Raw genomic sequence first — 14620 nt, forward strand, 5'->3', positions numbered from 1 at the left:
GGCAATTGGCAAGTATATGGTGGTAACACCAAAAAGAAATGTGATGCTCATTGGGTGTTATCAAACAAAAATAAATTCAAATAAAATTATATGCATGACTTACTTCCAAGATTGAGTTTTAGTTGATTTAGCTTCTGCTACACATTGTTGTATACCCTAACTTGAGTCTCCTAGATAAACCGCTTTTACCCAGGATAAACAATCTGACAAATCAGAGTTCAGGATTCGACCGGAGTTTTGGACGTCACTGCTTTAGCACCAATCACCAAAGACCATTTCTTTTCTAAAGCGTCCGTTACCTTGACAACCTGACTACAAACCCAACATGTGCCGAGTCTTGACTTTTTTTCTTACCGAATATTTCTGTTTGTGCATGCACCTCAAAATTACAGCGATGCACCCACTGCTACTAGGCCTCATGGTGTTCTGAAGTTATCTTATATTTGCCTGCTAATAATGAATCAAAGTGTTTAGTTAAAAAGTTTATTTACCAAAAGACTGTTTCATAATAATCACATAAAAACTGGGGGGGACAATAGCCTACTATCCTTATAACATAAGGTGTGTGAATGAAAATAATATTGAGGCTTCCACTTTCTACACAGATTATTCCATGTAAAAGTTCCTTCCAACAGATAGATGGCGGTATGACTAAACGTGTACATCAAATATCAGCCACACTCATTCTCTGCACAATCCCTACGGCCACCGAAAAACGCAGAAGAAGACCTGAATGACAGCGGAAGTTTGAATGAGACTTCTCTGCCGAGTCTTCGGAAGCAACTACATACTTGGTTATTGTATCGTTTTAATCTCAATAAAGGAAACGTGTAGTATCTGTTCACATTTACTTCAAGTGACCCAGAAACACTATGATTTTAAGGAAATGTCTGCAAGTGCGTGAACAATCCAAAGCATGTTTACAATGGGCTCGAGCCAAAAGCACTTTTACAGATCTCATCGACGAGAGTGGACAGTCAGGTGTTATTCTTAAATCGATGTCAACGGATATTTATGAAAATTTAGCAATGGAAGACTGGATACATGACTATGTTGACCTACAGAATCGGAAAATACTTTTCCTGTGGAGAAACGGCCCAGCAGTGGTGATAGGGAGACACCAGAATCCGTGGCAGGAATGCAACCTTCAGCTCATGAGACAGCGTGGAATACCCCTCGCTAGAAGACGGAGTGGGGGCGGAACTGTTTATCACGATTTGGGGAATGTCAATTTGACATTCTTCACGTCCAAGAAAAAGTACGATCGCAACAGGAATCTCCACATAGTTACCAGTGCATTGAAACGACTTAGGCCGAACCTAGACGTGCGAGCCACGGAGCGATTTGACATTTTGCTCAATGGGCACTATAAAATCTCAGGGACCGCTGCAAAACTAGGGAGGACTGCAGCTTATCATCACTGCACTCTTCTGTGTTCTGCCGACCGGGCCTTGCTGTCTGCGGTGCTGAAGCCGACCTGTCAAGGCATTAAAAGCAATGCAACTCCAAGTGTGCCCTCGCCCGTGAAGAATCTCCTGGACGAGGACAACACGTTAGACTGTGACACTATCATGAATGCCGTTGCTTCCCAGTACAACACTGAGTTTGGTTTCAGCTCCCCTGTAACGCTTGTGGACCCCAGTGACGAGTTCTCATTCCCCGGTATACACAAAATGTCCAGCGAGCTTAAAACTTGGGAATGGACTTTAGGAAGGACTCCTAAATTTAGCATATCTGCGTCCTTTGATTTGCACGACAACTCGTCCAGACAAAATGCATCTCTAAACATTGACATCAAGAATGGCATCATAGACAACTGCGAAATTGATCTTCCACCGCATTGGTTGCCGTCAGATGTGCGTAGAGAGTTCTGCATGTTGTTGGTCGGTGGGAAATTCTGTCCGAATGAGATGGCAGTGATCCTAGCAGCATTTCTCAGGACGACTTCACAAGAACTCAAAACTAAGACATATAATCTGTATCAGAATGTTGTATCGCTCATGTGAATAAAGAGGTTTGCGGTCTCTTTGTAGTGGTTTATTCTATGGAGATGCTGCATATCAATGTGTGCAAACACACGTGTGATTGTTGTCCCCATTTTCGCATGCATTTGGGGTGTGCTGATGCACATTTTTTTAAACCACTTGTTCTTCTACCTGTGTAAGCAAACGTATAGTATAGTCATCTTCATCTCACTTTCTAATACATTATTTATTGGACGTAAATACATTTGACTGAATGGGCGGACATCATTCAATGGCTTTGGATTTCAAGCGGTGCGTTATATTCAAGGGTGCGTCTGATACGTACGCAAGTCAGGTATCTCAAGCTTACGCTGCTACGTCAGCTGAGCTGCGAAGAGAACAGGAAGCAGATCGTTTAGTTGCTGTTGGGTGAGTGCTGCCAAGAAACTTTAGTCACTGAACAAACTTGTGACTTATTTATAAAAACACGAATATGAAGCCAGCGACATACAGTTCGACGAACATATTGTAAGCAACACTACGTTAAATAAATGACATTAACGACAACATTTAGACAACTAGTTTCTCAGCTAGCTGCTCCCTGTTATCGCGTTAAGAGAGCTAACGCTAGTGCTATGCTACTTTCGTTTAGATGCGCAGAATCGGTTCGTTTCTTGTATTGTGAGTGGCAGCATCTGCCTTTGGTTTTAAAGAATAGCTAAGCCAACGAGTTTGTTTCTTCTGATATTTGATTCTGTAGAGCGTTGGTCAGTGCTAGCTCTACAACCACTAGTAGCTGATCCTAGAATGCCGCTATGGAGGAGCGGAAGCTGAAACGAAAGAGTCCCAGACCATCCACAAACCAGCCAGCCCAACCGCCCACCACCCGAAAGAGTTCATCTTCGGGCCGCCACCTCGGCTTCAACAACATGGGCACTCACTCGAGCCAGAAGTCCAGGAGCCGGAGGTATAATCATATCACGAGCCTCATCAGACATCAATGTCGAAGGAAACACTCGCTCTATACTGACGATTATCTTTTCGATAGCTGTTGTATTGAATTGTGTGTCACCCTAGGGTTGGGAGAGACAAGGCCAGGGCACAGCAGCAGGGCGCAGGAGCCAGGACGGGGCAGGGCCAGACGGCCCCCATCATCCAGCACTCCTTCCTGACTGACGTGTCGGACGTACAGGAGATGGAGAAGGGACTTCTGAGTCTCCTCAACGACTTTCATTCAGGCAAACTGCAGGCCTTCGGTGAGACTGCATAATCTCTAAATACCACTCGAGAGATTATGAATAGTTTTCATAGCAGACTTTGGTAAAACGACACAATGACCGCTCTCTCACGCTCTCTCTCTCTCACACTCACTCTGCTTGTTGCCCAATTATTCTTCGTCCAGGTAACGAGTGCTCCATCGACCAGATGGAGCAGGTGAGGGAGATGCAGGAGAAGTTGGCCCGTTTGCACTTTGACCTGTATGGAGAGGTGGATGAGATGCCAGAGGAGCAGCAGAAGACTGCTTCTGACACCAACATGGACAAACTACTGCTCAATGTAAGATCTGTGGAGGATGTTTTACTGGTTGAGAAGCTCACCCACCCTGTACCCCATTGCTGTGATAATTGCTAAGCACATTAATGCGGGCTGATTATCTCGTAGTATTTAGGCTTTCTGGAATTGTTCAAACCACCTGTTTCTCAGTGTGTTTGGGAGTTGTGGCAGTGTCCATCATAATTAGAAGCATTGTTGTTCTCAATATGGAATGTTTTCTCTTTTCTTCCTACAGCTAGAGGATCTTAGTACATCAATGTATCCTTTGAAGAGGATGGCTCTGATAACATGGTCGTGTGTGTGTGTGTGTGTGTGTGTGTGTGTGAGTGCTAGTGTGTGTGAGTGCTAGTATGTGTTTAAGTTCTGCTCTCTGCTTCAGCAACGTACTGTAAAGGACTCTGATCTGTGATTCAGCGTTGAGTTCATTAACAGTTTAATTGTAGTACTTTCTATGTTCTCCTTAACCCTGAATATCTTCCAGTCAGAAACTCAACCTAGCAGACAGCCAGGAGGTCCCAAAGACTGCCAGCGTCTGAGTTTCCACTCTCCTGTTCCAATGTCCTCTCCTGCAATTTGTACTGAAGTTACAGCACCTACAGCACTTGCACATACACTCACTCTCTCTCTCTCTCTCTCTGTCTCTCTCACACACAGACTAAACCACAGGTCTTCTTCTTGAACTACTCAATGACCAGCATTAAGGTTAAACCACTATGGACAGCATTTGACTTATCACTCTTACTATGTGTTGGAGTCATTGATGTATTAAATGATTCATTAAAGGGTCAGTTGAGTTGAGGTACATGCCCCAATCGGTAACACAAGCTGTACTCATATCTAGCTTGGTCACCTTGCATTTAATGATGTGGATCAAGGCCAATCTATTCATTTTATTTTTGTTCACTGTCTTGTATTAGCAGATATACCTTCTGGTGTTATGCATATCTGGTATTGAATTTGGTTACAAGTGTGGTTCATGGGAATTGATGTTCTTGGGGATATCAAGCTCATAATCAAGATGCCATGTTTAGCATGCTTTTTACAGAGATCCAAATAGTCTCCTAGCTTGTGCCTCCTACATATCTCAATGCATCTGAGGAGAACAGGAGTAGGCTTGCACGATACAGCTCCTGGGAGATGCTGTTGGTATCTTACAGTTCACACCTTTTTCCATCCTTTCAGATATACGAAGTTGGGAGGCTAGGTGTGTTGGGAGACAGTTTGTGCCTTTGTGTCAACGGAGATGGCTTCACTTTAATCTACAGTAATATAATGTATAAATACATTGAATAGCGCACATTCTTTTATTGTTTTTGCGACACTGCACATATCAACAAGTATAGAGTAAGTAAAGACTTTAGGCTTACTAAACTCCCCTAAATGTGGATGTCTCATGCCTTATTTTAGTTAGATTATCAGTTTGGAATTAACAGAATTCAGTATATATATGATATAATATATATATATATATAAATGTAGGCTATAGATGTCAGTTTCATAATATAGCCTACAGATGCAATACAGATTACTTATGCGTGAAATATATTCGTTGTGATTTGATTTGTGAGGTTATTGATTGTGACAACATTGCTGTATTTTTTCTTTTTGGTGATGTAATAAAAATGTAATTCTAGCAAAGTTAAAAGTAGTGATGTGTGTTCATTCCGCATGGTTGTAAGCCTCCCAGTTGTGCATGTGAAGGAATGCATTCCGTGAGCCCTTATATCCGTATGTTGTTCCGTCTCTAAGGAAACATGGGGTCATTAGCTACTAGGGATCGGAGTTAAGTCTAGAATTACCCATTCCTTTTCATCTTAAGATCGAGAAAAAAATATTCCTTCAGTAGGGTTAACCATGGAGACTTCTCACAGTATGAAACGATGGGTGCTTGACGGAACAGACTACGACACCCAATTCGCTCTGGCGCCGTGGTCCAAGTACGGAGCGGCTGATACCCGCTTTAGTGCCTGGACGCCGATAACTAATAAGTCGTCCAACAAGCAGGTTAGATGCGACGAGCAAGTCTGTTACATTCCATAAAAAATTAAGTGTAAAGACGTTAGGTATTGGCCTTTTGGCGTTATTGATTTGATAGAGATGTAGAATGACAGGAGAGAGAGCGAGGGGATGACATGCAGGAAATGGTCCGGACTGGGATCGAACCCAGGCCTTTGCTTCAAGGCCTTGAGGTACCGGGTGACCTCAATAACTAAACTAAGTCAGAATCAAACTTTTAAAACACCATCAGCAGTAGGATCAGACAGTTCTAAGTTTTATTCACAAACAATATGTTTTGTAGAGATTTGAAAGTGTGCCAAAAAGCTCCCTGTGTTGTGTTGACCATCTCTTCTCAGCTGTTTGAGGAGAGAACCTCATTGATTCTGCACTGGTTTGACTTGTGGACGGACCGACAGAGGAAGCACCTCCTCACCACCCTGTTGACACGATGCTCCAAGTCCCAGCTCCAGTAAAATAACCCTCTTTCACCCAGCCATATAGATCTGAAAGAACTGGATTGGTACAAGAATGAACTCAGTATACCCCTGGTATAAACCCTGAAATGTAACCCTGTCATGACCCGTGTGACAGGTTCTGCAGAGACTGGCTGAAACAGACAGTGCCTGCAACAAGTGTGGACTTCACCACTATTCTGCCACAGTGTCTCTCACTGTACGTGATGTCATTCCTGACCCCACGTGACCTCTGCTCTGCCGCACAGGTCAGCTGGCACTGGAGGTTCCTGGCCGAGCAGGTGAGAAGTGAAAGAGGTCACAAACCTGGACCGAAGGTGATGAGTTAATCGTTTACATGGACTCTCTCTCTCTCTCTCTCTCTCTCTCTCTCTCTCCGTCCCTGTAGGACTGCCTCTGGGCGGGCAGGAGTATTCGTCTGGGCTGGTTCCTCCCCTACACCCCGGTGGAGAAAGAATACGGAGGGTGGAAAAGTCACTACATCTCCTGTGTCGCCACTCTGGATTGGCTGACTCCCAGAGAGGCCTCCGAACAATACGGGACTCTCAACCCACCCAGCGCCGGGGCGAGGGAGGAGGAGGAGGAGCGATGGAGGGAGAGAATGATCCGCCAGACCATCAGAGAGAGAGTGGAGGATTTCAAGAGTGAGTGAGATGAGAAAGAGAGATGTACAATGGAGAGAGCAAGTCTGAGGGTAGTAGTAGTACAGTAGCAATAGTCAGGGTTTTTAACAGCTTCTGTTTTCCTTTACAGAAGCGTCTCTGAAGAACAGGAGAATATGGGGCAGCAACATCCACGCAGGGGGAAGGAAGAGTGGACATGCCCAGGCAGAGAGGCTCAGACCTGGGGTAACATTCAGCCCTCTACCCTCCCTCTCCTGGCAACCAGGGACAAGGGCCTATGTTCCTCTAAACCCTAAGCTGAACCCCAACCTCTCTACAGAGACGACCCTGAGCCTGCAGTCTGTAAGGTGAGACATGGAGAGTTGTGTCACCACAATTGTTCTCCCAGTACATCATGATTAGTGTTTGATTGTGTGTGTGTTTAGAGTAAGCAAGGGGTCTTTGTCCTGCTACACCTCCAGAACCAGAACCCCTCAGCAGTCCTCCTCCTCGCCACATGGGTCACTGTTGTTGCTCTCCAACAGAGTTCCTGCCTACGAGGTGAGGAGGGGAGGGCAAAGTCATCTTGACAAGTAATATCTGAAAGAGTTGGTTAAATCTCCCATCTTCTCTCCCATCCTCTGCTCTGCTCTCTAGCTGGTGTTAAGTGGAGTGAGGGGAGGCGTAATATCTGTGCTGTACGACCACAGAGGGACCCTGCCAGCTCTATTAGCCCAGGTAAAGAGGGCTCTTGGTGGGCACATGATCCAGAGGCTTGGCCTGCTAGCACCAGGAGGAACGGATGAACTCATTCTGCTGCAAGGTGGTCTTTGTTTGAACTTACCTCGGCACACCTATTTGGTTTTGGTTAAATGAACAAGGTTTATATTCAGCCTGACTGGGATAAAGGTTGGTGTTGGAGTTGTCAGATGTCGGCCCTGAACTCTCCACCTTTAACATCCAGGCTACAGCGTCACAGAGAGGAGTGTTTTGTCCCCTGACATCAGAGAATTCTGGGAGAAACTGTGTGGTTGGGTTGTACCACTTGAGGAGGGAGGAGGGGTGGACATCTTTTCTCCTCTCGCTGCATCTGGTAGGTAAACACACCCACCCCCCATGCGTAGACGGTCTCCTATATCCTAATCCTAATGTCTAAGTCTGTGGACTGTTTGTCTGTCAGCATCAGGAGTGATTCTGATCCAGACTCTGTCCACTCTGACGGGTCTGGAGGTCCAGGCTCCCATGGGTATAGCCACTGGATTCTTCCAGAACAGTAAGCCAGACACACACACACATACCCACACACAAACACACACGTACAACTAAACTTGATTTTGATGGTTTGTGATCTTGTTTTCCCCCTTCTTCTTGTTTCCCTCCCTAGTCCTGAGTGAGTGGTCAGGAAGTGGAGGGGTGAGTGTGGGGGCCAGGTCACCCTCCATCTCTCCTCCTGCACGGTACGTGTGTGAGAGTGTGTTGCAGAGCTGGGCCAGACAGGCCCTGTGGCTGGAACAGGCCTTAGGGGCCCTCAGGGACCAGCTGGAGCCCCAACTCCAGCAACTCAGCCTGGACACCAGGGGTCGTGCCCTGGGTGGGTCACACACACCACTGTGGTGGTTCTTTCTCCTTGAGGTTCTCCTGATTTATCCAAGCGATGAATGGAGGATTCTCTCTTTCTCTCTTTTGTTCTTTCTATGTAGCCAGCAGGCTAACAGCTAATTGGTATGTATTTGTGCTAGCGTGTGTATGTGTATGTGCATGTTTTCTCAGGTCAGTTTCTGTGGGATGTTGTTGCCCTGGAGCAGCTCAGTGTGTTTAAGGAACTGAGTGTGGTCCTGGTGGAGGCCCTCACAGCCCTCTCCACACAGGACACGGTAAGCCTAACCCTAAGCCCTGTTGTGGTTGTGCATAACTCTAACCTCTGGCCTGTCCTGTTGGGCCGAACCCGGAGAAGCATCACACACTAGCCCTCTCTCCCATCCTCCTCTATTTCAGACCAGACCTCTGGAGTTTCTCTCCCTCTTCCTGAGGAGAAGGGGGGAGGAAACAGAGAAAGGGGATGGTAAAGAACAAGAGGAAATGAGTGAGGGGAGCTCTCCTGAAAAAGGCCAATATGGAGTTCCGTGCCCCAACCTTGATATACCACAGGTGAATAGAAGTGCATGTGTGTCAATGTAGGTTTCTGTGTTTGTGTGTCTTTTCTCTCACCCTCTCCTTCCCTTCTCTCTCTCTCTCCCTCCCAGGCTGAGCTGGACTGGCGTGCTGTGGTGTTTAGGGAGCTGTACCACAGTGAGAGGCAGTACCTGAGCAAGCTGGGGGCGGTGCTTAGCGTCTACCACGACCCCCTAGACGCTGCCCTCAACTCCAACAGAGCCATCCTCAGCTCCGCCCACATCCACATGATCCTCACCCCTGTGAAACACATAGTGGAGGTCAATAAGTAAGAGAGACACACATACATGCATACGCACACACACACACACTCACACACTCACACACACCTCTTTCTTTCCCTCGTGTGCGCTCCAGGCTGTTCCTGTCAGATTTGGGGGTCAGGCAGGAGAAGTGGGGTGCAGAGCAGTGTGTAGGAGACGTGTGTGTGAAGTTCTGCTCCAGACTCCGAGTCTACACCAACTACCTCAACAACTATCCAACTGCACTACGCACCATAGATAAGGTGAGTCTTCACACACACACACACACACACACACACACACACACACACACACACACACACACACACACACACACACACACACACACACACACACACACACACACACACACACACACACAGACAGACACTGTTAAAGCATTGATGTGGAAATTAAATTGATTTTACATGTCCTACAATAAATACGTGTTTTTTACATTGTGTGTGTGTGTATGTGTGTTTCAGTGCAGAGAGATGATCCCTAGTTTCCGAGCTTTCCTGAAGAGAGTGGACAGGACCCTGGCCTCTCACATGCTGAGGTACGCTCCAACACATCTGGAGGCAAAGGGGAAAGGGACGCCCAGCCATCCACAGTCTGTGTGTGTGTGATCAGTCTACAGGAGCTGTTGCTGTGTCCAGTGTGGCGAGTTGAGGAATACATAACCCTCCTCAAAGCCTTGGCTTTCCACACCCCCCCAGAACACCCCGACCACACCCACCTGTCCTCAGCTCTACACACCCTGCTGCGCTACAGGGACTTCATACACAAGGTAAATACGTACATAGACTCCTCATATCTTTCTTGAGCCAGAGCAAGACCTATGTTACGTAAGGTAATGTGTGCGTATGTGTGTGCGTGTGTGTGTGTGCGCGTGTATGTGTGTGCCTATGTGTGTGTGTGTGTGTGTGTGTGTGTGTGTGCGTCTCAGCTGAAGAAGAGCTCAGAGAGAGATGTGAGCATCCAGGAGACCCAGAGGAGGATCAAGGCTTGTCCGGTACGCATGTTACCCCAACCCCCATCACCCCTGCTGTCAGCCAGTACCCTGAGAAACCCCTCTCACTGCACCTAGTTGGAGGCTAAAGGAGTGTGTGTGTGTGTGTTAAGAACCTGTGTGAAGGAAACAGACAGCTTATCACCACTCAGGATGCCATTCTGCTCAGAAGCCCTCATAATGACATCGTAGACTCCCTCAAGTAAGACCACACACACACACACACACACATAGCAAACATATACAAATACACAGACATAAACACAGGCATTCACTAATCAAAAGCACATCTTATCACTCTGTGTGTGTGTGTGTGTGTGTGTGTGTGTGTGTAGGACATATGAGCAGGTGGCTGACCTGGGTTTGTTCTTGTTCACCGATGCCCTGGTCTTGACAGAGAGGAGCGTGCGTCACACACCTTTCAGCCTCTCTCAGCACAGCACACACACTTTCCTGGCCTCTGTGGCCCTGCCTAGCCTCAACCTGCGAGAGGTCACACACACACGCTGTGAGTTTTTCCACATTCACACACACACACACACACACACAAACGCAACATGTTTAAATGAGCCAGAGCATCTCAATAGCTTTGCCCTTCATCCTCCCGCTCTCTCTCTCTCTCTCTCTCTCTCTCTGTCTCTCTCTCTCTCTCTCTCTCTCTCTCTCTGTCTCTCTCTGTCTCTCTCTCTCTCTGTCTCTCTCTGTGTGTCTCTCCTCTCTCTCCAGACGTGTGTAATGCATTTGTCCTGGAGGGCCCCAGCCGTGTGTGGGTGTGTTCTACAGAGAGGGAGGAGGAGAGAGAGAGGTTTCTCCTTGCCCTGAGCTCAGCCAGACACACTGCTCTAGCTGAGGGCTAGCCGCTCTAGCTGAGGGCTAGCCGCTCTAGCTGAGGGCTAGCCACATTCTGGAGGCACGCTGGGGACACACACCTTGTTACACACAACAGTAGCTGGATCGTGTTGTACTAAGGAGATATTATGTGCTGTGTTGGATATCTGTGATATACATTAAACATACATTAATCCTGCCTGGGCCGTGAGTCTCTCTCTTTTCTCTCTCTCTCTCTCTCTCTCTCTCTCTCTCTCTCTCTCTCTCTCTCTCTCTCTCTCTCTCTCTCTCTCTCCCTCTCTCTCTCTCCCCCTCTCTGTGTGTCTCTCCCTCTCTGTTTCTCTCCCTCTCTCTCTCTCCCCCTCTCTGTGTCTCTGGCTCCCTCTCTCTCTCTGTCTCTCTCTCCCTCTCTGTGTGCTCTTTCTCCCCTGTGTCTTCTGGACAATAATAGAATCTCCCTGCTACATATCACATCCATCTTATTAGTTTGAGTCCAGTCTGATAACAATCCAAAACAAACTTCCTCGTCTTTGTTCCTGGGCTGGGGCTGTCAGTGGTGACGGGGTGTAAACGGCCCTTCTTTCCTACACACAGCAGCAGATAGGGTTGTTAAGAGCCAATCTGATTCATGGACTTTGCTTTGTGGCAGATCTATAACCCCACAGACATACACACACATGCACAAACTTACACACATATGCACATACACAGTCAGAGACACATGCACATACTGTATATCAACAAATACACACACACGCAAGCAGACACACTCTGTCTTAGTCATGCATATCCCACAGACACACCTGTATATAAGAGAGACGTGAGTTCTCAGGATGGTGGAACCGTGCTGTCCGTGTTCTGTGTGCTTCTCAGTGGAACGTTACGTCTGGGCCAGCGTTCTTGTGAGGTGAGAACCTTTTATTTCTCCTACGCTACAGTTGTGCTGTTTTATTGAACCAACACCATGTTACTTTCTGACACATAAGACAGGTGTCTTATGTTTATCAACCAGTGGGGATAGAAGACAGGCATGGCATTGTACACAGTTAATGTGAATATAATTATTTATCAATCAGATTAAATCAATTCCTTGATCTTGAAGGACTAATTGCATCATAGATCCCAGACTTGTCGTGCTGTAAACATGTATTGATCGCACACAGTGACATTCTCTATTTGAGCACAGTGTGTCTGAGTTTTTATTATCCTGAAGTGTATAATGTGTGTTTGAGTGGACAATCGTGTGGGCATCTGTGGAAATGGTTCTTATCAGACTTGGTATTGCTACCCTGCTGATAAATATTAAGAATTAGGCAGAAGTGAACAAACTTTTCTCCACCTCCATCTCTCTGTCTCTCCTGCTCTCTTTCAGGGAGCATGTTGTCTAGTGTGTGTTGTGTAGCATGTGTCGTAGCATGCCGTCAGTATGAACGCGTCTCAGGAAAGCTGTGTGGCATCTTCCCCCTCTGAGAGATCCCTGCTGAGGTCAAGGGTCACCGCCCCCTACATTGCTGCCGAGCTCTTCATCGCCGTCCTCTCCACCACTGGGAACTTCCTGGTCTGCCTCGCCGTGATCCGCAACAGGAAGCTACGCACCGTCACCAACTACTTCCTGGTGGGGGTCTCATTGGACAAAATCAGATCATATGGATGCTCTCACTGCTCAAAATGGCGAATCTCACATTCGGTTATCGCCAATGCATTATTAGTCGGATAACAATAATTATGAGTCAAATCGAGGGAATGAATTTGCTCTTCTACCCGCAGGTGTCGCTGGCGGTGGCGGACCTGTTTGTGGGTGTCCTGGCCATCCCCTGTGCTGTCCTGACAGGGCTGGGCCTCCCCCACCACAACCTGCCCGTGTGCCTGCTCCTCCTGAGCGTGCTCATCGTCCTGACCCAGAGCTCCGTCCTCAGCCTGCTGGCCGTGGCGGCCGAGCGCTACGTGGCCATCCTGCTGCCCCTGCAGTACCAGCGCCTCATGAGCCCCCGCAACGCCCGCCTGGCGCTGGGGCTCACCTGGACGCTGGCAGTCGTGTCCGGGGCCGTGCCCCTCATGGGCTGGCACAACTCGCCGCCGCCCTCAGGGTACGGAAAGGGAATCTTCTAGAAATAACACGACAGACTTTAGCCTGTTGTGAAGTTTTTTTTTTAATTTTACAAAGACCATGTGTGAGATGTTTTTCGGAACATGAGTCCTATACTCATTGTAATATGATTGGCTTCATGTCGTTTGTGTGGTCTTCTGTGTGTCACTCTTTCTGTGCTGTGCTCAGAGGACTCTTGTTGTTGGCGTTGCAGGTTCTGCATCTTCACCTGTGTGGTCAACATGAGCTACATGGTCTACTTTAACTTCTTTGGCTGCGTGCTGGTGCCCCTAGTGGTGATGTTTGGCATCTACGGTCGCATCTTCATCACGGTGAGACGGCACCTGAGACGCATCGCAGACCTCCGGGGCCTGGCTGGGCAGGGGGCAGGGTCAAGGTCTGGGGCTGGGTCAAACGATGGGGCACTTGGGGCCGGGGCTGGGGCAAGAGGTGTTGAACCAGAAACGGAAGTAAGAGCCGGGTCTGTAGACGTAGCTGGGCCAGGAGGAGGTGGACTGGGGACAGGAGCTGAGTTGACCTTGGAGGGAGAATGCACAGATGTTACCCAGGTTTACAATGAAGATGGAGTGGTTGTAGGTGAGAATGAGACCGACCACAGGCTTTCTGAGGGGGGCACTGTGGCTTGGGGTAGCGAAGTGAGGTCTGGTTCTGGGACCAGTTCTGGTTCTAAGTCCGGCTCTGGTGGTGTGATTCAGCTTGGCGTTGCCCGCGACGTCAAGAGACCCCTGCGCATGCGTAGCGAGAGGAGAAAGGCCACCTCTCTCTTCCTCATCCTCTTCCTCTTCATGCTGTGCTGGCTGCCGCTCCACTGCATCAACTGTGTGCTGCTGCTGTGCCCGGACTGTCACGTGCCCCTGCCCGTCAGCCTGGCGGCCATCTTGCTGAGTCACGCCAACTCCGCCCTCAACCCGCTGCTCTACGCCTACCGGATGAGGTCTTTCAGACACACCCTCAAGAGGATGTGTCTATGTCAGTGGCACCATGGCAACAGAAAAGGACAGAGCTCCCTTAGGGAGACAGAGTGACCCTGTGACCTCTGACCTCCGGCCTTGACCCTGTGACCTCTGACCTCCGGCCTTGACCCTGTGACCTCTGACCTCCGGTCTTGACCCTGTGACCTCCGGCCTTGACCCTGTGACCGACAGCTGGACAGATACAGACACTTTATGTGATGGATAAACTCCAAATATTCAGATTTCTTTTTTATTGAATCATAAAATATTGCATTTTTTTATACAGTGTGTTATCCATTGTCATTCTTGGAGAGAAAAAGTCTACAAAGTTGTGTTGACATATGTTTTCAATTATTACAAAATATTAACACACATCACAGGATACGATCAGGATTGTCATAAGACACCAAAAATATTAGTTTGATTTTAATGAATGATACATAAGTCCCACTTTTGATGAACTGTGCCCCTTGTCTGTAACAGTGTGCAGTCAAAGTGCTATAGCGAGACCATGTCATATTATATGTACAGAATGAGTGCTAACTAATATGAATTGACAGGATCACAGGTATACTTCATTACTTTATGCTTAGGATTTCCCAGAAACATCAGATCAGTGGTTACTACAGAGAGGAACATAAAGAAAAGAGAAAGGGACAGTGACTTGTGCGTTGCATAGCTTCCAAATGTACACTTCCAAACCCAGCTCCCCACA

General features: G+C 47.6%; 4 protein-coding genes across 5 annotated transcripts; all 4 read left to right on the forward strand.

The window, feature by feature from the left end:
* Positions 1–726: 726 nt before the first annotated feature.
* On the forward strand, positions 727–2024 carry lipt1 (lipoyltransferase 1). Its single transcript, XM_047031508.1, has one exon. It carries the CDS (start codon positions 873–875, stop codon positions 2004–2006), a length of 1134 nt encoding a protein of 377 aa, XP_046887464.1. The 5' UTR covers positions 727–872; the 3' UTR covers positions 2007–2024.
* A 272-nt stretch (positions 2025–2296) lies between these two features.
* On the forward strand, positions 2297–4335 carry ccdc28a (coiled-coil domain containing 28A). 2 transcript variants are annotated; one of them, XM_047031513.1, is made up of 6 exons: positions 2297–2393; positions 2725–2931; positions 3042–3220; positions 3367–3521; positions 3754–3776; positions 4000–4335. In XM_047031513.1, the coding sequence occupies exons 2-6, from the start codon at positions 2780–2782 to the stop codon at positions 4052–4054; spliced, it is 564 nt and encodes a 187-aa protein (XP_046887469.1). In that variant the 5' UTR covers positions 2297–2393; positions 2725–2779; the 3' UTR covers positions 4055–4335. The 2 variants fall into 2 exon arrangements, with proteins under 2 accessions (XP_046887469.1, XP_046887470.1); XM_047031514.1 differs by having other exon boundaries at positions 2352–2492; positions 4000–4154.
* A 1037-nt stretch (positions 4336–5372) lies between these two features.
* LOC124474930 (epithelial cell-transforming sequence 2 oncogene-like) lies at positions 5373–10911 on the forward strand. The gene is made up of 20 exons (XM_047031394.1): positions 5373–5522; positions 5873–5985; positions 6108–6270; positions 6378–6633; positions 6743–6959; positions 7074–7152; positions 7249–7414; positions 7556–7684; positions 7772–7864; positions 7976–8182; positions 8362–8465; positions 8587–8739; positions 8835–9031; positions 9121–9268; positions 9491–9564; positions 9639–9795; positions 9955–10020; positions 10131–10219; positions 10353–10525; positions 10744–10911. The coding sequence occupies exons 1-20, from the start codon at positions 5373–5375 to the stop codon at positions 10872–10874; spliced, it is 2865 nt and encodes a 954-aa protein (XP_046887350.1). The 3' UTR covers positions 10875–10911.
* A 1346-nt stretch (positions 10912–12257) lies between these two features.
* LOC124474931 (adenosine receptor A2b-like) lies at positions 12258–14006 on the forward strand. The gene is made up of 3 exons (XM_047031395.1): positions 12258–12460; positions 12613–12932; positions 13146–14006. Exons 1-3 carry the CDS (start codon positions 12272–12274, stop codon positions 13975–13977), a joined length of 1341 nt encoding a protein of 446 aa, XP_046887351.1. The 5' UTR covers positions 12258–12271; the 3' UTR covers positions 13978–14006.
* Positions 14007–14620: the final 614 nt, after the last annotated feature.

The sequence above is a fragment of the Hypomesus transpacificus genome, chromosome 12 (assembly GCF_021917145.1).
Source record: "Hypomesus transpacificus isolate Combined female chromosome 12, fHypTra1, whole genome shotgun sequence".
NCBI classification, from domain to species: domain Eukaryota; kingdom Metazoa; phylum Chordata; class Actinopteri; order Osmeriformes; family Osmeridae; genus Hypomesus; species Hypomesus transpacificus.

What these genes read in the sequence shown, in the direction of transcription:
- lipt1 (XM_047031508.1), top strand. Translation starts at nt 873, where the DNA reads ATGATTTTAAGGAAATGTCTGCAAGTGCGTGAACAATCCAAAGCATGT.
- ccdc28a (XM_047031513.1), top strand. Translation starts at nt 2,780, where the DNA reads ATGGAGGAGCGGAAGCTGAAACGAAAGAGTCCCAGACCATCCACAAAC. An exon ending in CAGAAGTCCAGGAGCCGGAG is followed by an intron (nt 2,932 to 3,041) that starts GTATAATCATAT and finishes GTGTCACCCTAG; the next exon opens with GGTTGGGAGAGACAAGGCCA. An exon ending in GAGGATCTTAGTACATCAAT is followed by an intron (nt 3,777 to 3,999) that starts GTATCCTTTGAA and finishes AATATCTTCCAG; the next exon opens with TCAGAAACTCAACCTAGCAG.
- LOC124474930 (XM_047031394.1), top strand. Translation starts at nt 5,373, where the DNA reads ATGGAGACTTCTCACAGTATGAAACGATGGGTGCTTGACGGAACAGAC. An exon ending in GAGAGTGGAGGATTTCAAGA is followed by an intron (nt 6,634 to 6,742) that starts GTGAGTGAGATG and finishes TTTCCTTTACAG; the next exon opens with AAGCGTCTCTGAAGAACAGG. An exon ending in AGAGGTCACACACACACGCT is followed by an intron (nt 10,526 to 10,743) that starts GTGAGTTTTTCC and finishes CTCTCTCTCCAG; the next exon opens with ACGTGTGTAATGCATTTGTC.
- LOC124474931 (XM_047031395.1), top strand. Translation starts at nt 12,272, where the DNA reads ATGAACGCGTCTCAGGAAAGCTGTGTGGCATCTTCCCCCTCTGAGAGA. An exon ending in CCGTCACCAACTACTTCCTG is followed by an intron (nt 12,461 to 12,612) that starts GTGGGGGTCTCA and finishes TTCTACCCGCAG; the next exon opens with GTGTCGCTGGCGGTGGCGGA. An exon ending in AACTCGCCGCCGCCCTCAGG is followed by an intron (nt 12,933 to 13,145) that starts GTACGGAAAGGG and finishes TTGGCGTTGCAG; the next exon opens with GTTCTGCATCTTCACCTGTG.